Source organism: Vanellus vanellus (genome assembly GCF_965231255.1).
Source record: "Vanellus vanellus genome assembly, chromosome: 6".
Classification (NCBI taxonomy): Eukaryota; Metazoa; Chordata; class Aves; order Charadriiformes; family Charadriidae; genus Vanellus; species Vanellus vanellus.
In genome coordinates, this window is record NC_138911.1 from 20,677,437 (window position 1) to 20,697,566 (window position 20,130).

Sequence of the window (20,130 nt, forward strand, 5' to 3'; positions counted from 1 at the left end):
TTTTAGCAATCTGAGCTCTTCTAGTAGTTGGTTCCCATCTCCTCCAGAAGAAGGATAATAAAGGCCATTAGGGGGAAAACCTCTACTTCTCCCCCTGGGGTGCAGCAAAGGCTGTGCCTCCCAGCCTGTGCCGCCGTCTCCTCTGCTGGCGTCAGCAGCTGTGGGAGGAAACAACAGAGTTGGCCTTCTGCCTCCGGTTCATTTGCAGTCTATTGAAACATTAATCGAGGATTAACACCATTGAGGATGAGGGGGAGAAAGTGGGTTACTGCAACCTGTAATTAGCATGCGATGCAGCTTGAGAGATGGCAGGGTAATCTTTGGGGAGGGGAAGAGCCAGTGGGGGTTTGGGAGGAGGAGGTGTAGGACTGGGGGCACTGCTTGCTGCCAAGAGGCAGTTTTAGGGAGTCACAACCAAGGCTGTTGCTGGGGGACCTTTCCAGGATGTGTGAGCATCCAGCTTGCACAGGAGCAGGGGGCTGGCCATGCTCTAGCCGCTGCCAGGGGGGTTAACCGCCCAGATGGGGTGGCAGGGAAGCAGTAACGTGCTCATCAGTATCACTCCCTGTCCAGGCAGGACAGGGCTTGCCTGAGGAATGGAGAAACTATTTGCAAATTCCAGGATCTCTATCCACACTTTAACACTGTCGTGGCCTCATTTTCGAATGGATCCTTCAATGGCAACTAGTCCTTTGCTCTGGGCTAAATCCTGGGGAGTGGCTACATGATCGGGGTAAGAAGTTAAAGTCACCTCTCTCATCACCGGGTTTTGTGGGATGTTTGCACCTAAGCCAGGTACGATCGTGTATGGAGTGCGGCTCCCCGAGCCCCTGAAGAGCTACCCTGGGAAGAGAAAAGCCATCACAACCCCAAACTGCTTTTCTCCCTCTAGCAGGCACCATGTGTACAACAGCAGAGGTTGCGTAGTAACGGCAGCAGGAAGGCGTCAGCTCTGCCCTCCTTGCTCCCCGCAGAGCGCCGAGAAGAGCGAGGTATGTACCAGCAGCAAAACCGGGCTCTTAAACTCCCTAAACTTTCCCTTCTGCTTACCAGGGAGGAGCACTTAGCGATTTTGAAGCTATGCATCGCACAGGCTGCTTTGTAGGGAATGACTGCTTGTGCTTAATTGAATTGTTGTGAGAGCCAGTGGGATGGGGATGGGGTGTTTGTAAGAAGAAGAAAGTGGGGGAGACGCTAAATTTTTTTTGGGGGGGAGGGGACGGGATGTGACTCAGTATGTTGCCTAGAAAGCTCTTGTCACTTCAAAACCTTTCTTTGCTCTGTTTGTGAAAGTCTGAACGAGCTTTTGCTGGGGCTAAAAGTACTGGGAAACAATAGGGAGACAGGGAGTAGCCGGCAGCCAGAGGAGGAAGCGAGGCGCGCGATGACGAATACCTTCCAGTCCCAGTCAGGCGCTGCCACCCTCGCTCCCTCCATGGGACGGATGTGCGGGCAAGCCACTGGTCACTGGGATCGCATGGGTGCAGCGGCACAGGGAAAGCCCGGGGAGGGCGAGTCATTGCAGCAGCAAAACTCCAATGTGCCCATCCTCCATTGCTCCCACGGCTTCCTTTCAAACAGCTTAGAGGAGAGGCTTTTGTGCCGGTAAGGCTCAGCTTGTCTGATCATCTGCTCATCAACATGTTGCACTAATGAGGGAGACAGAATATGAGAGATGTTTCATGGATAGAACTGGTGAAAGGGACGGAGAGGGGGGATATCCCAGGCCCTCTCAGCTTGCCCCTGTATACAGCCATCCGGCAATCCGTCAGGGAGACCACTGAGAAACAGCTGGTTTTGTTGTTCCCAGTTCAAACAGTTCCCAGTTCCGACCTCCTTGGGGAAGTACAAAGGGAGGTCCTGTCTCCCCTGGCTGATACCCCCCCCATGTTACCTCTCCCCTGAGTGACCTGCATGCATCCGCATCACACTCTGGGTACCAGCAAGGGACAGAGGTTGCCCTCCCATCCCAAGTGGGACACATTCCTATTTAACATTTGATCCTCCTATCCCTTTCATATCCGCTTGCTACAGGGATTTCCCTTTCTCCTCTCTTGTTTCCTGCATATCCCAGTGCTCCTGCTCTGGGGGGAGATAGGGGTGGATGGGAAAAAGGGGCAGCAGGGGAGGGGGGAAAAGGGAAAAGAAGGAAAAAAAGGAGGAAATGAGGGAAGTGGGGGGAAAGATGAAAATAAGGAAGAAATAGCAGAAGAGGAGGGAAAACAGGAAGAACGGAGGATAGAAGGGTGGAAAAGGAACAAAAGAGGGAAGTGGGAAGAAGGGACATGGGGGAAAGGGAGAGAAAAGAGTGAAGAGTGGATAGCACAGGAAAAAGAGGGAAGGAAGGAAGGAAGGAAGGAAGAGGGGAGGAAGGGAAGAAAAAGAAGGAAGAAAGAGGGAAGGGGAGGAGGGATAAAACAGAGGGGAAAAAAGAGAAAAAGGGAGGAAGAAGAGGGAAGAGGGAAAAGCACAGGAAAAAGAAGAAAGGGGAAAGTGAGAAGGGGAAAAGAGAGAAAAAGGAAGTGAAAGAACACAGGGAAAAAGAGGGAAGGAAGAGGATAAGGAGGAAATAGATTAAGAGGGGGGAAAGAAGGTAGGAAAAAGTGGGGGAGAAGAGGGAAAGGGGAAAAGAAGGGAGGAAAAAGCGGGGGGGGGGGCGGGGGAGGGGGAGAAAAGGGAAGCAGGGAGAAGCCACTAAAAAAAAGGAAGAAAGGGAAAGGTAGGATGGGAGAAAGAGAGGGGAAAGGGAGAGAAGTGGCAAAGAGGGCAGGCAAAAAGGGAGAGGGAGGAAAACGGAGGGGAAAGAGGGAGGAAAAAAGGGGGAGAGAAAGAGGAAAAGGGGGAAGAAAAGGAAAAAATGGGGAGGAAGAGGGAAGAAGCAGACAGATCGGGCCCCGGCTCCGCCCCGCCCCGCCCCGGCTCCGCCCCGCGGGGCGGAGCCGGGGCGGGGCGGGGCGGAGCCGGGGCGGGGCGGGCGGTGGCGGCTGCGCTGACGCGGGCAGGCGGAGCGGCGGTAGGAGCGGCGGGGGCAGGGGAGCAGAGGGTGGGTGAAGGGAGAGCCGGGCGAGTTGTGGCGTTTACTGTTAACTGCGGTGCAAGAAAATGGGTGGGAGGGAGGAGGAGGAAGAACAAGAACAAGAAGAAGCAGCAGCAAGGGGCGGCCGCCACCTTGTGAGCAAAGAGGGCAGCTGCCTGCAGCGGAGTGACCGGGCGGGGAATAGCAGCGATGGCGGCTGTGTCCGCGGGGGTAGGACCGAGCCGGTGCTCGGAGATACAGTACCCCGAAAGGGGGTTCTCCCTCAGCTTGCAGAAGCGTTCAGAGATTAGGCGGGAGGGTGGGGAAAAAAAAAAAAAAACAAACCAAAACAAAACTTTTTTTGATCTGAGGGAGTTCAAACAGGGAAAAAATACAGTGAGCAAACTCGGTTGGCGTTTGCTAAATTATGTAATCGGTTTCCCTTGCGCTGTTCTCTCCCTTATTCCCACTGGTTTGGCTCAGTGCTGATTTTTAACACCGCGTGATTCCAGCCCCGTTACACGTGGGGCTGTGATGCGAACCCGCTGGGGACGTGGTCCCTGGCTTCCAACAGCGCTTTGCTTTGCGTTTGAAAGGGGAGGGGCCAAGTGCGTACATGAGCTCTACTAATGCTATACTCGGTGTCCTGCTTTCCTTCGTGTGTTTTAAGAGAATATACTCAGCACCTCCTTCCTCTCGCGGCACATCCTCTCCTGGCACTGCCTCTCCCCACGTGGATGAGGGATTTCTTGTGGACGAAACCTCATGTGTGCTCTGCTACCGAGCTCGCCTCTGTGAAAAGCCTAGTTTGAGATGCCCTTGATTTTATGGTAGAAGGAGGTGACTGAGATGGGGGAAGGCAGTGAAAACCGCAGTCAGTAACGCCTGGTGGTTTTTTTTACTGTTCACATTCCAATGTGATAGCTCAAGATATTTTATTTTTTTTTTCTTACAAATACCCTGTAGTCTGAGTCATGTTAGCAAAGCCAAGACACTGAGAATGCATTTTGTCACCTACTGGAGCGCTGCCTTTAATACTGTCTGTTGTAGACTCAGCCTAGAGCTCAGCTATTGGCCTTGGCGTATTTTTGTGCATCTGGAGCTGCTCTGCAAGGTGCTATGTTTACATCAGTTCAGAAATACAGTTTGACTGCAGAACAAAAAAAGTTCCTGCTTACCAGCTTGTCTGTACTTGGACCTGCCCAACCAGAGTGACCTTTTGACGCTTGGATGTCAAATCATGGAGGAATGCTTCTCCTATCCACCCAGGTTCCACCTCTCACATACAGATGCATGGCCAGCAGGATTTTTAATCTGAGTCCAGGCAGTTCTCATTCTCATCTTCCTCATTCAGCCTCATTCTCTCAAAAATACCCTAATTTTAATTTTAGCTGGAGGTCCCACAATCAATCAGGTGTGCCACAGTGGTAATAGCTGCTGTGTGGCCCAGTAGTGCAATAATGAGAGAGTAGAACCAGTGGCTCAGAAAAGCTCATTCTGGTTAAGCTCCCTTGGAGAGGGAAGGGGAGCATCTTACTCTCACGCAAGCAGCCTTCAGATAACAAGCTGTTGCCATATCTCTTCAGGATCCATATGCTTTTGCCTGTCGGAGGAGGGCCTTGCCGAGTCACAGACAAAACCACCTCAACTCTGCTGGCTTGTACTGGTGGTTGCTGCAGGCTGGTGTTGGAAAAACACAGTCTGTCCTCTTTGCACAGTGTAACTCATGGTTGAGAGCAGCGGGGATGAAGAGGATTGTTGCTTCTCAGTCAATGAAAAAAATAACAGTTTTAATTTTAATTTTTTTTTTTTATTTTCAGATCTTATCTCAACTGTCAAAATGGAGCTTGACATCCAGTGTGAGGAGATGAGCCCATCTAGATGGGCTGAACTTCTGTCCACTATGAAATCCTGCAAAACTATCAGGTAGTAACTAGTTGTGTATCATCTCTTCTAAGTAAGAACTGTTGTGTTTCTCTCCTGTGTTTTTGAGCTGCAGAACTGTTGACCTGTGACTTAGAAATTGCAGAGTAACAAGAATGATTCTACGTATTTTTATCCAGAAAGTTGACTTAAAGAGGGACACCCCCCACCCCCCCATTCTCTTGTAAATTTTTTTCAGCTACGGATAGCATCCTTTGGTATGAAGTAATCCTGCCCTTGTTCTATGGTGTGCCATAGAACTCAGCTAAGTAATGTGATTACCTAAACATTTGACCACCGTTTTGGTAAGTCTGTCTTTCTCCCTCAAGGGAGGGAAGACATCTCTCTGTGCTCATTAGGTTGCATGCTCTCTGGGCTGGAGGTCAGATGCTGTCAAATAACTGTTACTTAATAGTCATGCACAAGCCACATGCCATCAGCTTTTAATTCTTCACTTGGCCTTCAAAAGTACCTGCCTTGTGTGTTGAGCAAACCAGTGTGAGAGAACGATCTCCTGGAGTGTAAGCTGCAGGACAGCGTTCGGAAGACTTGCTTCTGCACTCTTCCCCCTCTTCTGATAGGGAATTCACACCCCGTGGACTGGTATTGTCCTGCTTGGGCTGGAGAGGATGGGCCACATCAAGCCAGCAATGGCTTGGAGGAGGTCAGGCAAGTTGAAGGGGGCTTGCTTTTGTTTTGCAAAGGAGCTTTTTGCAGGCAAGCTTCATGGGCCTGACCTTGACTTCCCAAGGTCTGCCTTGGGTGGCAGAAGGCAGTGGGATGGTTGCCTCCTGGGCAGAGGCTGGGCTGCTCAAGACATAGTGGATGAGAGTGTCTGCGGCAAGGGTTGTTAATCGGTGTTGAACATGATCCCAACATCCAACATGGAGCCAAGTCTTCTTGCCAGAGGGAGGGACGGAGAAGCCTACTAGAGCCTCAGTTTTCATGGTGTTGTCTAAGGAGAAATGACCAAGCAACTTGTGGCAGTCCTGGTTGTGGCTGTGCCTGGGGCTGTAGGGTTCTTCATGGCACCTTCCTTTTGCCCTGTGTGTTTTCTGCCTCCCTGTACGTCTCCCTGTCTGTCCTGGGCTCCCGATCTTTCCTTGCCTCTCCTTTCAATTCAACTCCCCCCCATCAATTCAGCAACAACTAGAAAAATACTGATCTCCAGTGGGAGAAGCCACTGCCATGCTGCAAACTCACAGTTTGTGTACCAAGAGTCATGTCAGAGAGAGACAGTGCAGACCAGTGTGACTCACCTACATGAGACCAAACTGCTGATGGGTGTCTCTGGTGCTGGCCGAAGACCCATCTTGGCTGGTCTCAGTGCAGAACCAGTCTGACAGCCTGTAGGCTGGCTTCTGGTTGGATGTGGCTTCAGACACCAGGTCGTTTGTCACTGTCAATGTTTAAATGAAGTTGCATCCTCCAGCTGAAGCCCTGCCAAGGAGGGATGACTTGAGTCACATGTCCTCTTCTGCGCAGCACAGAGGAGATCCGTGGCTTGGGGAATTGCTGACCAGCCCCTCCTGTGCTGCAGCCCTGCAGAGAGAGAGCACGTCTTGGTTTGGGCCATGCATCGTGCAATAGGCCACGCACATACTTATAAAGGCATCTCAGGGACTGCAGAGGAGTAAATCACTCACTTTGCTGTCACAGGGAGTGCTGCTCCAGCCAGGGAGAACAGAGCAACCCTGAGGACTAAAGTACTCCTTCTCTCCTTCTCTTTCAGGCTGGATGACTGCAATCTCTCCAGCAGTAACTGTGAGGATCTCTCCTCCATCATCAGTATGAATCCGTCCCTCACAGAGCTGAAGCTGAACAACAATGAACTGGGAGATGCAGGCATTGAATACCTGTGTAAAGGGTTGCTGATGCCAAGCTGTAGCCTGCAGAAGTTATGGTAAAGCTCCACTGATTGTGTTGCTTGCATGCTTGCAGTCTGCTGCGGGTGAAGTCATGAGACAAACTAGTGTGTGATGGTAGTAAGAGCCATGCTGATGCATCTCAGCAATTTCCTAGGTCAGATGTCTGGAAAACCCCAGACGTTTTTGTCTAAGTGGTATACTTATTGGAAGACTCCAGATCATCAGTCTGTCTTCCTTTGTCTTCCAGCACTGAGGGAAAGACAGGTAGGGTTTTCCCAATCAAATGCATTTTTCAGAGGGCTCTTCAGCCGGTTGTAAGCACAGCATTTAGCACCTGGTCCAGTTTGCTTGCTCCTTTCTTTAGGAGACAAGCAAAAGGGTGTTCTCATGAGCCTTGGTGTTTCAAGAGCTGTCAGTCTTTCTGCGCTCTACCAGACTGGCTCTGCCTCAAGCCTTGTCTTCTCAGGTGGGCAGGGCCAGCTTGATTCAAGACAGCATGTTTTGCAGAGGCACCAACACCACATTATAGCATTAGTGGGCTTCCCTCAGCAACCAAGGTGCAGGAACTTCAGCCAAAGTTGTGGCTGCTGCCTCTGCTCCTCAGTGACCCTCAAAGAGATGCTACCTTCTTTGTCCAGCATCTCTTCTGCAGGGTACTGGAGTCCTCCAGCTCCTGAGATGGGTCTAGGATCTTCATGACGCTACCTGTTAAAAGTCATTTGCCTTTTAGATCAGATATGCCTGCTTCAAAGTCCCTGTGCCCCCTGCAATGAAGAATCACTGACAAATAGAGGGAAGGTTGACTGTGAAGCTAGTCAAACTGCAACTGTCTGGTGGGCCTTCAAGAAATAACTGTGATACTCTGTACTGGAAGACTAACACAAATCATTCTTCAGAGTTTGACCTAAGCTTCAAACTTCTCCAGGTGCTCAAGTAACAGCCTGAATTAGGCTGCAGTTCTGTAGAAACATAATTGTCCATTTTGGCGATTCTGGTAAGGTGCATTAGGGAATAAAAGCTACCAAACTTAAGCCAAACTTAGTACTACCATGCACAACACCTCTCTGTTGCTAGAAAATCTTGTTCAATAACTCTAAATATGCAATACCAGCGTGGTTCCTATGCTACTTCTCCCAGCATGAGTGCTGAAAGATCAGCTTCATGTGTCCTTCTTGTAGTATACCATTAAACTTCTAAATGATATCCAGGGATTTAAGCCAAGTTGGACGAGATTTTTACTTTTAGCTACTGTGGATCCATTTCCAGAGGGGGCAAGAAATCATAAGATGCCATTGCTTTATCTCTGGGATAAGCCTCATGATGATTAGAACACTTCTATAAAGCAGCTGAGATGCTGCTTAATGTATGGTGGATCCTTCTTCTGCTAGAGGTGCTATATGAGCGATTACACTGAAGGAAACATGAGAGCTATTGTTTGTGCTTCAGGTATAACACTAGCTGGTGAAATATTTTGGCACACCTGTAAAATAGCAGTACTAACTTGGACATACTGCTTTCCTAGAGGGTTATGTGCTGTCAGTGCCATGGTGTCCTTTCCAAGCTCAAACCTCAGCAATTGCACCTCTCTGAGAAGAGCTTCTGTAATTCTGGGGGTGCACTTTCCCTCACCCCAGTTACCTCTCTCCTTCAGGCTGCAAAACTGCAATCTGACGAGTGCCAGCTGTGAGACTCTCCGCTCTGTCCTCAGTGCACAGCCATCCCTGACAGAGCTGCATGTAGGTGATAACAAACTGGGGACTGCTGGAGTGAAGGTGTTGTGTCAAGGGATGATGAACCCCAACTGTAAACTGCAGAAGCTGCAGTAAGTAGTCACTGGGCTTTTTGGTCATCAGACAGGTCGTGCTTGTCTTTCCCTTGAGATGAGCAGGAGTCTTGTTGCCAGATGTGTATTTCTTCCTGTTTTATCTGAAATTGTGTCACGCTTATTCATGCTGGTAGGTCTCGTGGGTTTGTAAGAGCTGGGTGTACATTCCCATAGGATTTGTTTAGCTCTCCTGGCAGTGGTGGTCCTCAATGCAGGACCACTTAGATACCTGGGGAAAATCTGATTCTGCTACACTCAGTCCTTGTTTTACAGCTAAGTGGGATCCAGGTCTATTTGTAGCCCCCAGGTCCTCCTGGGAAGGCTCAGTGGCGAGACTGACTACACAATGTGTTGCAATGCAGAACTCAGACGTATGTTCCAAGGCAACAAGGTGCATTGGTTTAATGGAGGACTAGTGTAAAAATGGGGTCCCTTGGGGTTTAGTTTATTAACACTTCCTGAAATGAGCAGGGAGATGCTATTAAAAATTCTTATGATTATTTTCATGCATTGCCTGGTCTCAATTCATGTTGGCATGTTTTCTGACCTGGCTAACACGCACTTTGCCCAGCTGATGTCTTCCAGGTGGTGGGACATGATGGAGATGGTTGTTTTTCTCCTGGACTTCTTTTCTTGTTGCAGGTTGGAGTATTGTGAACTCACAGCTGATATTGTGGAAGCCCTCAATGCTGCTCTGCAAAGCAAGCCCACCCTGAAGGAGCTCAGCCTGAGTAACAACACTCTGGGAGATACAGCTGTAAAGCAGCTGTGCTGGGGACTGGTGGAGGCAAGCTGCAACCTAGAGTTACTACAGTAAGGAAGAGCTGGTCATCTCTAACTGCAACTGGTCCTGCTGCGAGTCATACCATCCATAAGACAGGAAAAAATATTGTCGGGAATACTTGACATTTGGGCCAAATTTTTTTGCCAGCTCAGATTTCTGTAACTGGAAACTGCAAGCAAATGTCTGGGGCTTTCAGTTTTGGGATTTTTTTCACCTTTTTTTAACATGTGATTCTGAGCTCACTCTTACGCTTGTCGGTACAGTGTGAGCATGTACCCCAGGTTAAACCTGCAATTACAAGGGGTGACTGCTCACCAGTGTCTGAGAGCAGAGGAGCAATCACCCTCAGTGGCTCCAGTTCTTACCCCTGAATAACCAGCCAGCTGAGTATATTTATTTAGATCCCTTTTTTGCTTCAAAACAGAGATGCTGGATTTGGCCTTGTATCTGGGGTAAAGCCTCTGAAGGGGTTTAAGGGAGAAGCACGATTCATTTTATCTTGCCCCTGTGCTTCAGTAGGGGTTGGCTGCCAGGTACTCACTGTGTAGTACGGCCAAAAGTTCCTCTTCAAAAAGGCAGTCAATATAAAGGGGGAGTTTGGCAAAAACGGTCCTTGCATTAATGGATGTGAATGGGTGGATCAGAGTAAAAGTGCCCTGCAGCTTCGTGGAGTGCAGGAGCAGTGTGTTGCCTGACCCAGAGCCCGTCTAGGATACCTGTATTGTCCCTGAGCCTTGCAGGGTCTAGCAGTGCCCAGCTGAGCTGCGCTGGGTTGCAGCAAGGACCCAGCCTGAGACCTTCTCAGTCTGAACTGGGGCTGTTGGGGTGTATCTGACACAGCAGGTCTGGGGCGGCAACTCCAACTGTCCTTTTTTCTGCAGCCTGGAGAACTGTGGCATAACCAGCGATAGCTGTCGGGAGATTAGCGCTGTTCTCAGTAACAAGTCATCACTGATAGATCTCTCTGTGGGGGATAACAAGATCGGGGACTCTGGTCTGGCTCTGCTGTGCCAAGGACTGATGCATCCTAACTGCAAAATCCAGAAGCTATGGTAAGGGTAGGCAGAGGTTACTTAAATCCCTCTTGCAGGCTCTGAGCTGTCTATGTTGTGCTGCTGGTTTGCTCCTAAGCGGAAAGGTTCTCAGTTACACCCCCTAGTGAAACAAGAGTGTCTCTACTGCAAATTAGTTACTTCTCAAAACTGGGTGGAGGATGGCATGAGTGAGCGGCACTGCACTGAAATTGCTTGGATCAAATTCTGGGGAGAGGGTGAATGGAAATTTGTGATGGTGTTGTCTTAGCTTCCTGTTGAGTTATCTGTCTTCTAGAATTGCATGTTCCTATTTCTTTTTTATGTTACAAACAGAGCTTTTGGTGCAACGGATGGAAAGCAAGGAGAAAGCTGTGTGGTGTGATGCATGAATGGGTTTTGTAAAGGGTAGAACAAAATAAGATGATGTAACAAGAAATTCAGAATACTAAAATAGGACTCTGTTTTCTAATCTAAATCATTCTTGGGGGAAAATAATATTTTGTTCTTCCCTGCAGGTTATGGGACTGTGATCTCACAAGCGCTAGCTGTAAAGATCTCTCCAGACTCATCAGTACAAAAGAGACCCTCACAGAGATCAGTCTGATAGACAATAACCTGAGAGACTCAGGGATGGAAATGCTCTGTCAGGCACTCAAGGATCCCAAATCTAAACTCCAGGAGCTATGGTAAGCTGTTGTTAAGTTACACGTACCCACTGCCTTCTTTGGAGACCTCACTGAAGAAAGTTGTAGGTGAAGTAATGCCCAACAGGTAGATCTTCAGTTGCAGTGGTTCCATGAACAATTTGTGCGAGTTGTTACCTAAAGGATTTAGACTTACAGAGCGAAAGGGATTTGTATTTCTACTTGTAGACACTTTGAAGATGTACCCCACAGTCATCGTGTTATAGGCAATAGGAGACCAAGCGTCACTTTCAGAGCTTCTGTCTTATGTATTTTATTGTGCAACAAATGGCAGCTAAGAGACTTTTGAAGTTTGAAAGGCCTCATGTAATAGCAAAATGAATGCTGTGATCAGATATCTCAGGTTTTCCACTGGATCCCAACTCTCTCATTGATGAGCCAAAAGAAGGCTCTAATGACATAAACCATTCTCAGCATCTTGTTTGTTTACAGCATTACCTTTTGGGCTGGCATGGTCTGGTATCACGTGGCTGGGAGAGGAAAATTGCTCTTTCACACAGAACTTGAACGAGCAGCACTTGAACTTTCCTACATTGCAAGTTCAGCACCTGCCTCTAGCTAGGTTCTTCCCGTGCCCCAGTGGCCTGGGAGTTGATGGGGTGCCTCAGGAGTGCACAGTGGAGCCGAGAGTGGCTGTGAGAGCAGCACACGTTGTCTCTGATCATTCCTGAGCTTTATGGGTAGGTGCTTTTCCTAGGTGCACGCTCCAAGGCAGACATCCCAAATATCAAGAGTGGGAGAAGTGCTGCTTAGAAAGGATCGAGCAGATGGGGGGAGGAGAGGAGTACAGTGATTGTGGGAAGGCTTTGGTTCCTCTGTTCCCACAGTCCGGGCTCCTGTGAAGCAAATGTGAAGAAGTGATGTACCTGATACTCTCTAGATCCCCCATCTAGATTTCATGTCACACTTGCCTTGCAGGGTTAGGGAGTGCGGGCTCACGACTGCTTGCTGCAAGGCCATCAGCTCTGCTCTCAGCGTGAACAAGCACTTGAAAGTACTGCACATTGGTGAGAACAAGTTGGGAGATGCAGGTGTTGAACTCATGCGTGAAGGGCTGCTGCACCCCAACTGCAACATCCAGTCCCTATGGTAAGGTGCACTCTCAGAAGTCATCTTCTCTCTTGCTGTGTTACCCTTCTGACAACGGCATGCAGAGAGAGGAAGATAGCAATAGATGGTGGGTTTTTTTGCTCACATGAAACAATTCACACCACAAACCGATATTTAACTAGTCCACTAGCAAGTAAATGGAAGCCACAAGTGCTTCCATGTATCCTGTCACTCATGGTCTCTTGCAAGTACAGGCTGTCATCCATGCGATGGTGCATTCATAGCCATCCACAGGTGGTCTCCCTGGTGCAGAACTGAAAGTTCATGGTGCAGCGTATCTTCAGGATCTAAAACAGTGTGGGGAAGCTGGAGGGATCTTGCTTTGTTCTGTGAGCAGCTCACTGTAGAGCTTCCCATACCATTCTCTGAACTCACCCACAGGGCCTCTCAGGTGGGACTCTTGAGATGGATGAACTGCTGGTCCAGGTCTGGCACGCTAATTCCTGTGCCTGCCAGTCGCAGTGCAAAACCTGCCTGGCTTCACCAGTTGCCTCCTGCTTTCCATAGTCTCTATGGGTGCCAGCATAAGTGCTGGTCTGGCCTCACCAGTAGGAGCAGGAGGTCAGCTGGAGCATCACCTCCAGCCCTATGGTGGTACTCACCTTCCCCATCTGCCTGTTCCCTTCCTAGGCAGGCAGCAAGGTCTGGTGTGGCTGCGGCCTGCATGATGCTCAGGGCACCGTGCTTGTCTCCTCCGCGCCATTTGACAGAAGCCAGAGCTGTGCTCTGATGCCCGACACTCACAGTGAGTGAGTTGAGCAGATGAGTCATGGGAGACATCAGTAAGACTTGAAATCTCTGACCAGAAAAGATAGGCAGAGGCCTCAGTTGCCCTTTTTAGATAGATGGCTGCAAGTCTCAAGTAAAAAACTTTAGAGATAATTTATGATCAGTTTAAACCAGAGAAGATTGTGCATGATGTTGAAGTCAGGAATATCTTTTTACGGTTCCTTCTCCACCTGTAGCCACACACCATTAAGCTTTAGGGAGGACTTTCAGGTATTCAGCAGGCACCACGAGGACAGCTGTCTCTGTGGGAAGACCACAGACTAACCCCTGCTGGTATCTCAGACATGCCAGCCTAACAGGGATCTCTGGTCTGTGCTAAGGATGTCCGCACCTGCTGCCCAAATGTTGGGCTGGTGGGCTGGTCTCTGGAGCTATCAGTCACTGCACTGGCCTCTCCCTCCTCTCCATCCTCTCCCTGCAGGCTGGGTAACTGCGATCTCACAGCAGCCTGCTGTGCAACCCTCGCCACCGTCATGGCTACCAAGCAGTGCCTTACCGAGCTGGACCTGAGCTACAACTCCCTGGAAGACGAAGGTGTCAGAAAGATCTGTGAAGCCTTGAGGAACCCCAGCTGCAACGTTCAGCAGTTAATGTGAGAGATGATTCTGGTCCTTCTTGTGTTCCTTCTGGGAGGTAGTGAGCTCCAGCGAGCTGGGGGGCTGCAGGGAGGGGGCCGTGAGCACTGTCTCTCTGGGAATTCCACTTGAAGGCAACTGGTCACCTGGGGTGGGGGGTGTCAAACACCATCTGCATGTTGCAAAACACTCCTTTTCACTTCCAAGTGATGTGACCACAGTGCACTGATCTGCTTTGGTCCATAGGGCCCAAGATGGTGTGCTGGGGGAGGGAGTAATATGGTCTTATGTTGTAAGGCATATTTCTGGCTGTTGGGCCAGACTCTCCAACCTAAATAGTGCCCTTCCTGTTACATGATTGTCCCATACCGGCAATTTGTGTGTCTTTCTCTTTCCTTAATGGGAGGATGCTCACTAATGCAGTGTGCCTTTTTGTTTGGGTGTAGTTTGTATGACATTTTCTGGAGTTCTGAAGTGGATGATGAACTGAGAGCCCTGGAAGAGTCCAAGCCTGAAGTGAAGATCATTTCATGAGTAGTGTCTGCCTGCAGAGCAACGTCAAAACAACGTCCTCTTCTTAATCTGAACTTTTTCATACATAAAGATAATTAACTTAATAGAGAATTTGCTTGTACCAAAAACATTTGTGGATTCCCTGAGTGGGTGTCCGGGGAGGTGATCAACCTTCTGTGCATCTCTGGATGTACTAACTCAGAGGCTCGTGAAAGCGTTGTACATTTTCACTGCAGCATTACTATCCTTGAAATAAACAATTACTGGGCATCTTCTAGAAGTGGGTCTTTACCCTTTAGGAGCTCTTTAATCCTATAATCCCTTCTAATGCATTAGTCAGGCTTTAAAGAGAGCTCCTTTCCAAATACCTACAGTATTATTACTGGGTGGCGCTTTTGCCAGGTCTCTGGGGTAAGCTTTCCAAAAAAACAAGTGTTTTTTCAATCTAAAATGGAACTCTCCCCTGCATTTCCCGAGACGAGTTCTTGGAAAAGCAGTGGTGGCCAAGGCACTAGAGAAGAAAGAAAGGAGCAGCTGTTCAAAATTGGTGTCCCTTGAAAAGTGATTTTCCTACAAACAAAAGATGCTGTGTGCATTTCTGCTAGTATGGGAAATGATTAAACGGTTTGATATGTTTGCTCTGGCAAGAGTGGTTCTACAGGAACTTTATTAAAGTCTGTTTGCAAATAAACGCTTCATTTTTCTACTTGCAAAAAGAAAAATCAGATATATCTTTATATTTCTTTAAGACCAATCCATCACTTCTGAACTACAATACTACTAATACCTTATTTTATATGTTTGCTCTTGGTAAGTTCCTAGCTGAAGCGTATCAGAAGATCTTAGTCAAGGCCTTAGGTGGACAGCAAGCCTAGAAGACATTTTCTGGTTTCAGGGGACACTGTCTGGGTTTTCTTGCCCAGTCAGACTTTTAATAAACCTTGTTCCATGGGAAAATGCAGCTTTGCACACCTATAACATGAAAGAATGAATATAGTTTTAAAAATGTAGGAGACAAACCTGGCATCACCCTGGGGTGACCTTGCAGGAGGAATGCTGAAAGAAAAACATTCCTCATCGTCTCTCTTCTTAGAGCAGTCACTTGCAAATCCTGCCTGGACACCTGAGTTAAAGTTGTCCTCTAGGCTTTGGCTTGTAATACATATTCATCCCATAGAAGCTGTAACTGGCTTTTCTTTGACTTAAGGAAAGCTTTGACCTAAGCATCGTTTCTACAGTAGCCTTCACAAATCTCAAATGGTGCCCCAGAAGTATCTCACTTGTGTTTTCAGGCAGGAAAGAAGGATAGGATTTGTTTTTCCCTCTACACACATCTCTCTTGAAGCTGGCCAAAATGCTATAAAAACACTCCTTTTTGCTTCAAGAGCTATTTGGTCTTCTCTGTTGAGGGCAGAAGGAGTTCTTGTGTTTAGAAACCTACCCATCCTGAGGGGCTCTTAAATAGGCTTTTCATGTCCATGGTCTCTCCTGGACTTAGCATGCATGGGCTCATTTCAAGTTGGGGGAGAATATAGGGCTGGAGGGGTGCAAGAGCACTTGTAGGGGGAGCCACAAAAATCAGGCATATGGCTGGGTGTAAAGACAGCACTCGAAAAAAATGAAACAAATATTAGAAGTGGATTTCTGAGACTACCTGGTGTGGATAGAACAGGATGTCTGAGAGGGAAGTGGAGGTGCTCCTGGGCTGCTCCCAAAGCAGGTCGTGGTCAGGCAGATTGAAGGTGAGACAGGTTGCAGGCAAAGCCTCCCTTGGCCCCACCTAGCCAGCAGGTTAGGCTGAGGACTGCATCAACCAAAGTCAAACCTAGGCCAAACTAGCCTGCAGCCCGCACCCGTGCATTGGCAGGACGTGTTCCCTGCAGCATCACCCATGCTGGCTACCCAGGGGGTGGCACTCTCTCCTCGTACTGCAGCGGAGGACACTGCTGCTGCTGGCCTCTGGCACTGTGACACCTGGAAAATGCCTCTTCTTCCTCCACTGCAGGCAGAGGAGCACTGAGACGTGTCTGCCACCGTGGCTTCACCACAGACATTCAGCCTCTGATGGCATGCATCTACCCAGGGATAACCCCCATGCCTGCCTTGGTCCCCAGAGTGGTTTTGCATTCCCTGCAAAAAACACAAACAGGGTTTGGAAAGGTCTCTGCTGCACGCGCCACTTGTCCAGTTACTAGCTGCAGCAAGAAAAACTGGAGGAGCCATATTCTGCCATCTCAATGGGCTTGGAGAATCTCAGGCCAGGCTAGCCCAGCAGAGCTCTGCAGGGCCACCCAAGATGGGGAGGAACCTGTGCACTCAGACCATGTGCTGTGCTTTAGGACAATGTGACGTCTTGTGCTTGGCTCTAAAAACCAGATATAAATCCTGGGATCCAGGAGCAAGCCACTGTAGCAAGAGACATTTGTGCTCATAAACAAGACTCAAGCAAGGATTTGTATTCTTAAAAACTCATCTGTTTTTATTCATCTATTAATTGGTCAAACTCACTTGTCACAACTGTCAACTTGGGAGAGTTAAAAGACAGAGAAATTTGCTCCTGCGTTTTAGACATGTGGGTCCTAAAGATAATATTATGCAGCCAAAATAGAAGGTTAAGAAATCCAGGTATGACTTCCGTTTTTCAGCAAATATTAGAAGCTTCAAAAACATGTCCCTTGAGATCAAATAGCAGAGAACTTAAATCCAGAGTGAGCGGGTTTGTATTTTAGATCTCAGTAACAGCAACAGTGGTTAAAGTGTGGTAAAACTTCACATTTCTGCTAGTAGTTTAGGATTCTGCAATAAACTTATTTTTTCACTCATCACAGCATATGATCTCAAGCAGGGAGGTCATGGTGTTCCAGTTAACCTTGCCAGAAGCAGTTAAGCAAATATTACTGGCCTTGCAAACAGGTTATACCCCAGCTAAACCTGCTACTTGTTTTGGAAGAGCATCATGTCACAGCGGCCCTGGCATCCCTGACTGGGCTTTTCAGGAAGGAGCTGCAGCACAGCAAGGCCCCAGGCACCAGCTCCAAATAATATGGGTGCTAACAGCAATTTCAGCGCTCCAGTTGAATCTGAAAGGGGAAATCAAACCGACTGTGTTTGAGGAGTTAACCACAGCTCCCCCTTTCTTTGAAAACAGTGCTTGCCATCTGAGTCTCTCCCAATCCTCTACTAAAATAGTCTGAAAGGGAGTTACCGTTTGCCTGCATTCCCCTTTTGCATGTAAAATTATGATTTTTCATTATCATTTCAAACATATCTCTTCCCTTCTGTGTGCTTTGTTCCTCAGTCATTCCTTCCTCCCCAGTCATTCCTCCCCTCCCCTTTTCATTTAATCCCTTTCATCTCAATCGGGAAAACACACACTGACAAAACCCCCCAAAAAACTAAGGGGGAAAGTCCCTCTCCCCATAAGGCAAGAAGAGTTTGACAAACTTTACCCATTCCCCTGCTCACAGCTGCAAACGAACCATGGACATCTTGTGTTTCTCCTGGGGCGTAGCATCAGTCCCCTCCTTCCTCGCTTCTCCCACTGGTCTGGCACCCACACCATAAATGCTAGCCAGTCAAAGGCATTCCTGGGTTGGCAAGGACTTACAAATTGGCAGCTTTATGAATATGTGAGGTTAGCCTTGCCTCTCTCAGCTAAAGCCAGCTGCATCCACCAAGGGAGGAAACACAGCCCCCGGCAGGAGGAAGAAATGCACTAGGTCAGATGCCTGCGCGGATGATAAGCCTTTCCAAGCTAGAGGGCAAATTGATGGCATGTGGGATTTAGGACAGTGTAGCTGGGGGGATGGAAACTTTAACCGTCCAATATTATGTCTCAGCCTATCTTGTTTGCAATTAAAGGCAGGTATGCAGTGGGATAGGTGAATTGTTGGCAATTCCTCAAGCCCTTGAAGATGTTCCAGAGCAGACACTCACAAAAAGTCTTATACAGGCTGCCCTGATGTCAGGCTGGCACACAATAGCCCATAATATCTGCAGAGGGAAATAAAGCACCAGCACAGCTGTTGTTTGCACACGCACCCTGCAAGCAACTCATGCAAATCCTCCGGTGCTGCTCACTGTCTCCTACCTCACTGGTTATTATCACATCCAAGAACCACAACGTGTCCTCAGGACAGTGCCCAGACCCAAAGTATCCTGCAAAGCCAGCACTTCCCACCCAAACATTTCTTTACATGTATTGGTTTTGCCTTGTTTCACACTTCACTGGGATGCTTAGTTTAGACCATAATTATGCTTTGCAGACGATTAAAGCACCTCTGCTTCTGGGTACAGAAATACTCCCCAGGCCATATTATAATTGTCTAGGAAACATTGCCTGCCTGCCATGATTTCTAGGTGCAACTTAGCTAATTGAGCTCCTCGTAGGTGGGTTAGATGCATCGGCTCATCCCTAATGTGCAGTAACCGCAAATCAAGTAGTGAGGCTGCACTTGGGGATAATCAGAAAATGAAGCACCAAAGAGTTTTCTCTGTGGCACCTCCTCCAAAGAGGGAAAAAAGCCTGTTTTGTTAATCCTTGACTGCAGCGGGGAGCTGCTGCTTTCTTCACAGCAGGCTCCCAGGGGATCCATTCCCCCTTCCGTGCCACAGCATGCAAAGCAAATCTAAATTAGATATGCTACGTGGCATGCAGCCATGTGTCCTAACTACAGCAGGATCAAAGATAGCTATAATCCCACAAGGTGGGTTAGAGTAAGCTAATGGATGCTCTGGGGAAGAAATCCATCCGCATTTGGATGGCTTGATAAAGAGCAAGCAGAGCTCCCAGGGCTGGAGACACAAAATGGGAGTGATCCAAGTCTTCTTAGGGAAAATCACTGAAGCCCAGGTGGGGTAAGGAGTGAAAACCAAATGAGGGAGGAAGGAAAGCACTGGAGGATGGTGTTCTTCCTCCTTTCTCACCTGCCTCCGCAGTTCTTGACTCTGCAATCTCCATGTAACTTAGCAGTCTTAGGAAGAGGGAACCACTCCAGCTTTTCAAATGGCTCATTGCCTCTAAGTATTTGAAGCATCTTTAGGCTCCTGGATTTTATGCCTGGCAGCCTTGGAACGGTATGCAATGGCATTGGCACAGTTAAGACTATGGATCTAGCTCCAGTAGTGTGTGCAAAGTCTTCCCATCCACTGCTGGCATCCAGCTGCAACAACCCCAGCCCCCGCAGCCGCAGGACATACTTGTCAAAAAACAAACAAAAAGAGATATCCTATTGCTTTGTGCAGAGAAAGAAGAGTTCAAGCAACTGTGTAGCAAAAGCAGGTGAAAAGCGTGTACTCAGCCCACTCATTTATCCTGTGCTTTTTATGGGCTTGCAGAGCTGCAGGACTTCACATACCAATATGGATTGGTTTCACCAAGAGCAGCAAGGGGTTATAAATGATCTCCTACAAGTGTGTAGAAGCTCAGCCTTTTGCCTTTGTCAGGCCTGCTGGGCCTCTCCTGGGAGCCGCAAGAGAGCTCAATGTGGAGCAGCACTCACTGTGACCCCAACTGCTAGATTTTCCAAGCGGGCACCCAACACACCAGTCCTCCGCAGTTTTGCTAGAGTTAATTTAGCAGCAGCCTCTCCACCACATTGTTCCCCATGTACGCCCTGTTCTGAGCTGACTTGGTCAATATTGGCTCCTGTCTTGCTGAGCAGGGTGGTAACTTGTTTTTCTAGCACAGCAAAGTAACCTCTTGCCACGTCGGTGGCAGTGTGGTGTGTGTATGCTCTCACAGGACTCCAAAGGACCTGCTTTTACACTGTTTCTGAAGGTATGATTTTTGTTTAGGTTGCCCAGTGTTGAGTCAGGTACATGGGAGGAGCTGGGAAGGGGATCCTCTTGGTTTTGCTGGGAAATACAACGATGTCCCCAGCCTGTGGGACCCTGGCAGGGCTGTTGGTGCTCTAGTTGGGCAGCTGAGCTCCTTCTGGGGTTGCCTTTCACGGGGCTGCAGCGCTTTTGGAAAGGGGCTTGGGAAAAG

The 20,130-nt window shown here is 48.5% G+C and overlaps 1 protein-coding gene across 3 annotated transcripts; it reads left to right on the top strand.

The window, feature by feature from the left end:
* Nucleotides 1–972: 972 nt before the first annotated feature.
* Nucleotides 973–14,826, top strand: RNH1 (ribonuclease/angiogenin inhibitor 1). 3 transcript variants are annotated; one of them, XM_082485421.1, is made up of 10 exons: nt 973–992; nt 4,837–4,942; nt 6,672–6,842; nt 8,459–8,629; nt 9,275–9,445; nt 10,298–10,468; nt 10,966–11,136; nt 12,073–12,243; nt 13,475–13,645; nt 14,075–14,826. In XM_082485421.1, the coding sequence occupies exons 2-10, from the start codon at nt 4,857–4,859 to the stop codon at nt 14,160–14,162; spliced, it is 1,371 nt and encodes a 456-aa protein (XP_082341547.1). In that variant the 5' UTR covers nt 973–992; nt 4,837–4,856; the 3' UTR covers nt 14,163–14,826. The 3 variants fall into 3 exon arrangements, with proteins under 3 accessions (XP_082341547.1, XP_082341545.1, XP_082341546.1); XM_082485419.1 differs by lacking the exon at nt 973–992 and adding an exon at nt 3,009–3,013; XM_082485420.1 differs by lacking the exon at nt 973–992 and adding an exon at nt 3,019–3,043.
* The last annotated feature ends 5,304 nt before the right edge of the window (nt 14,827–20,130 follow it).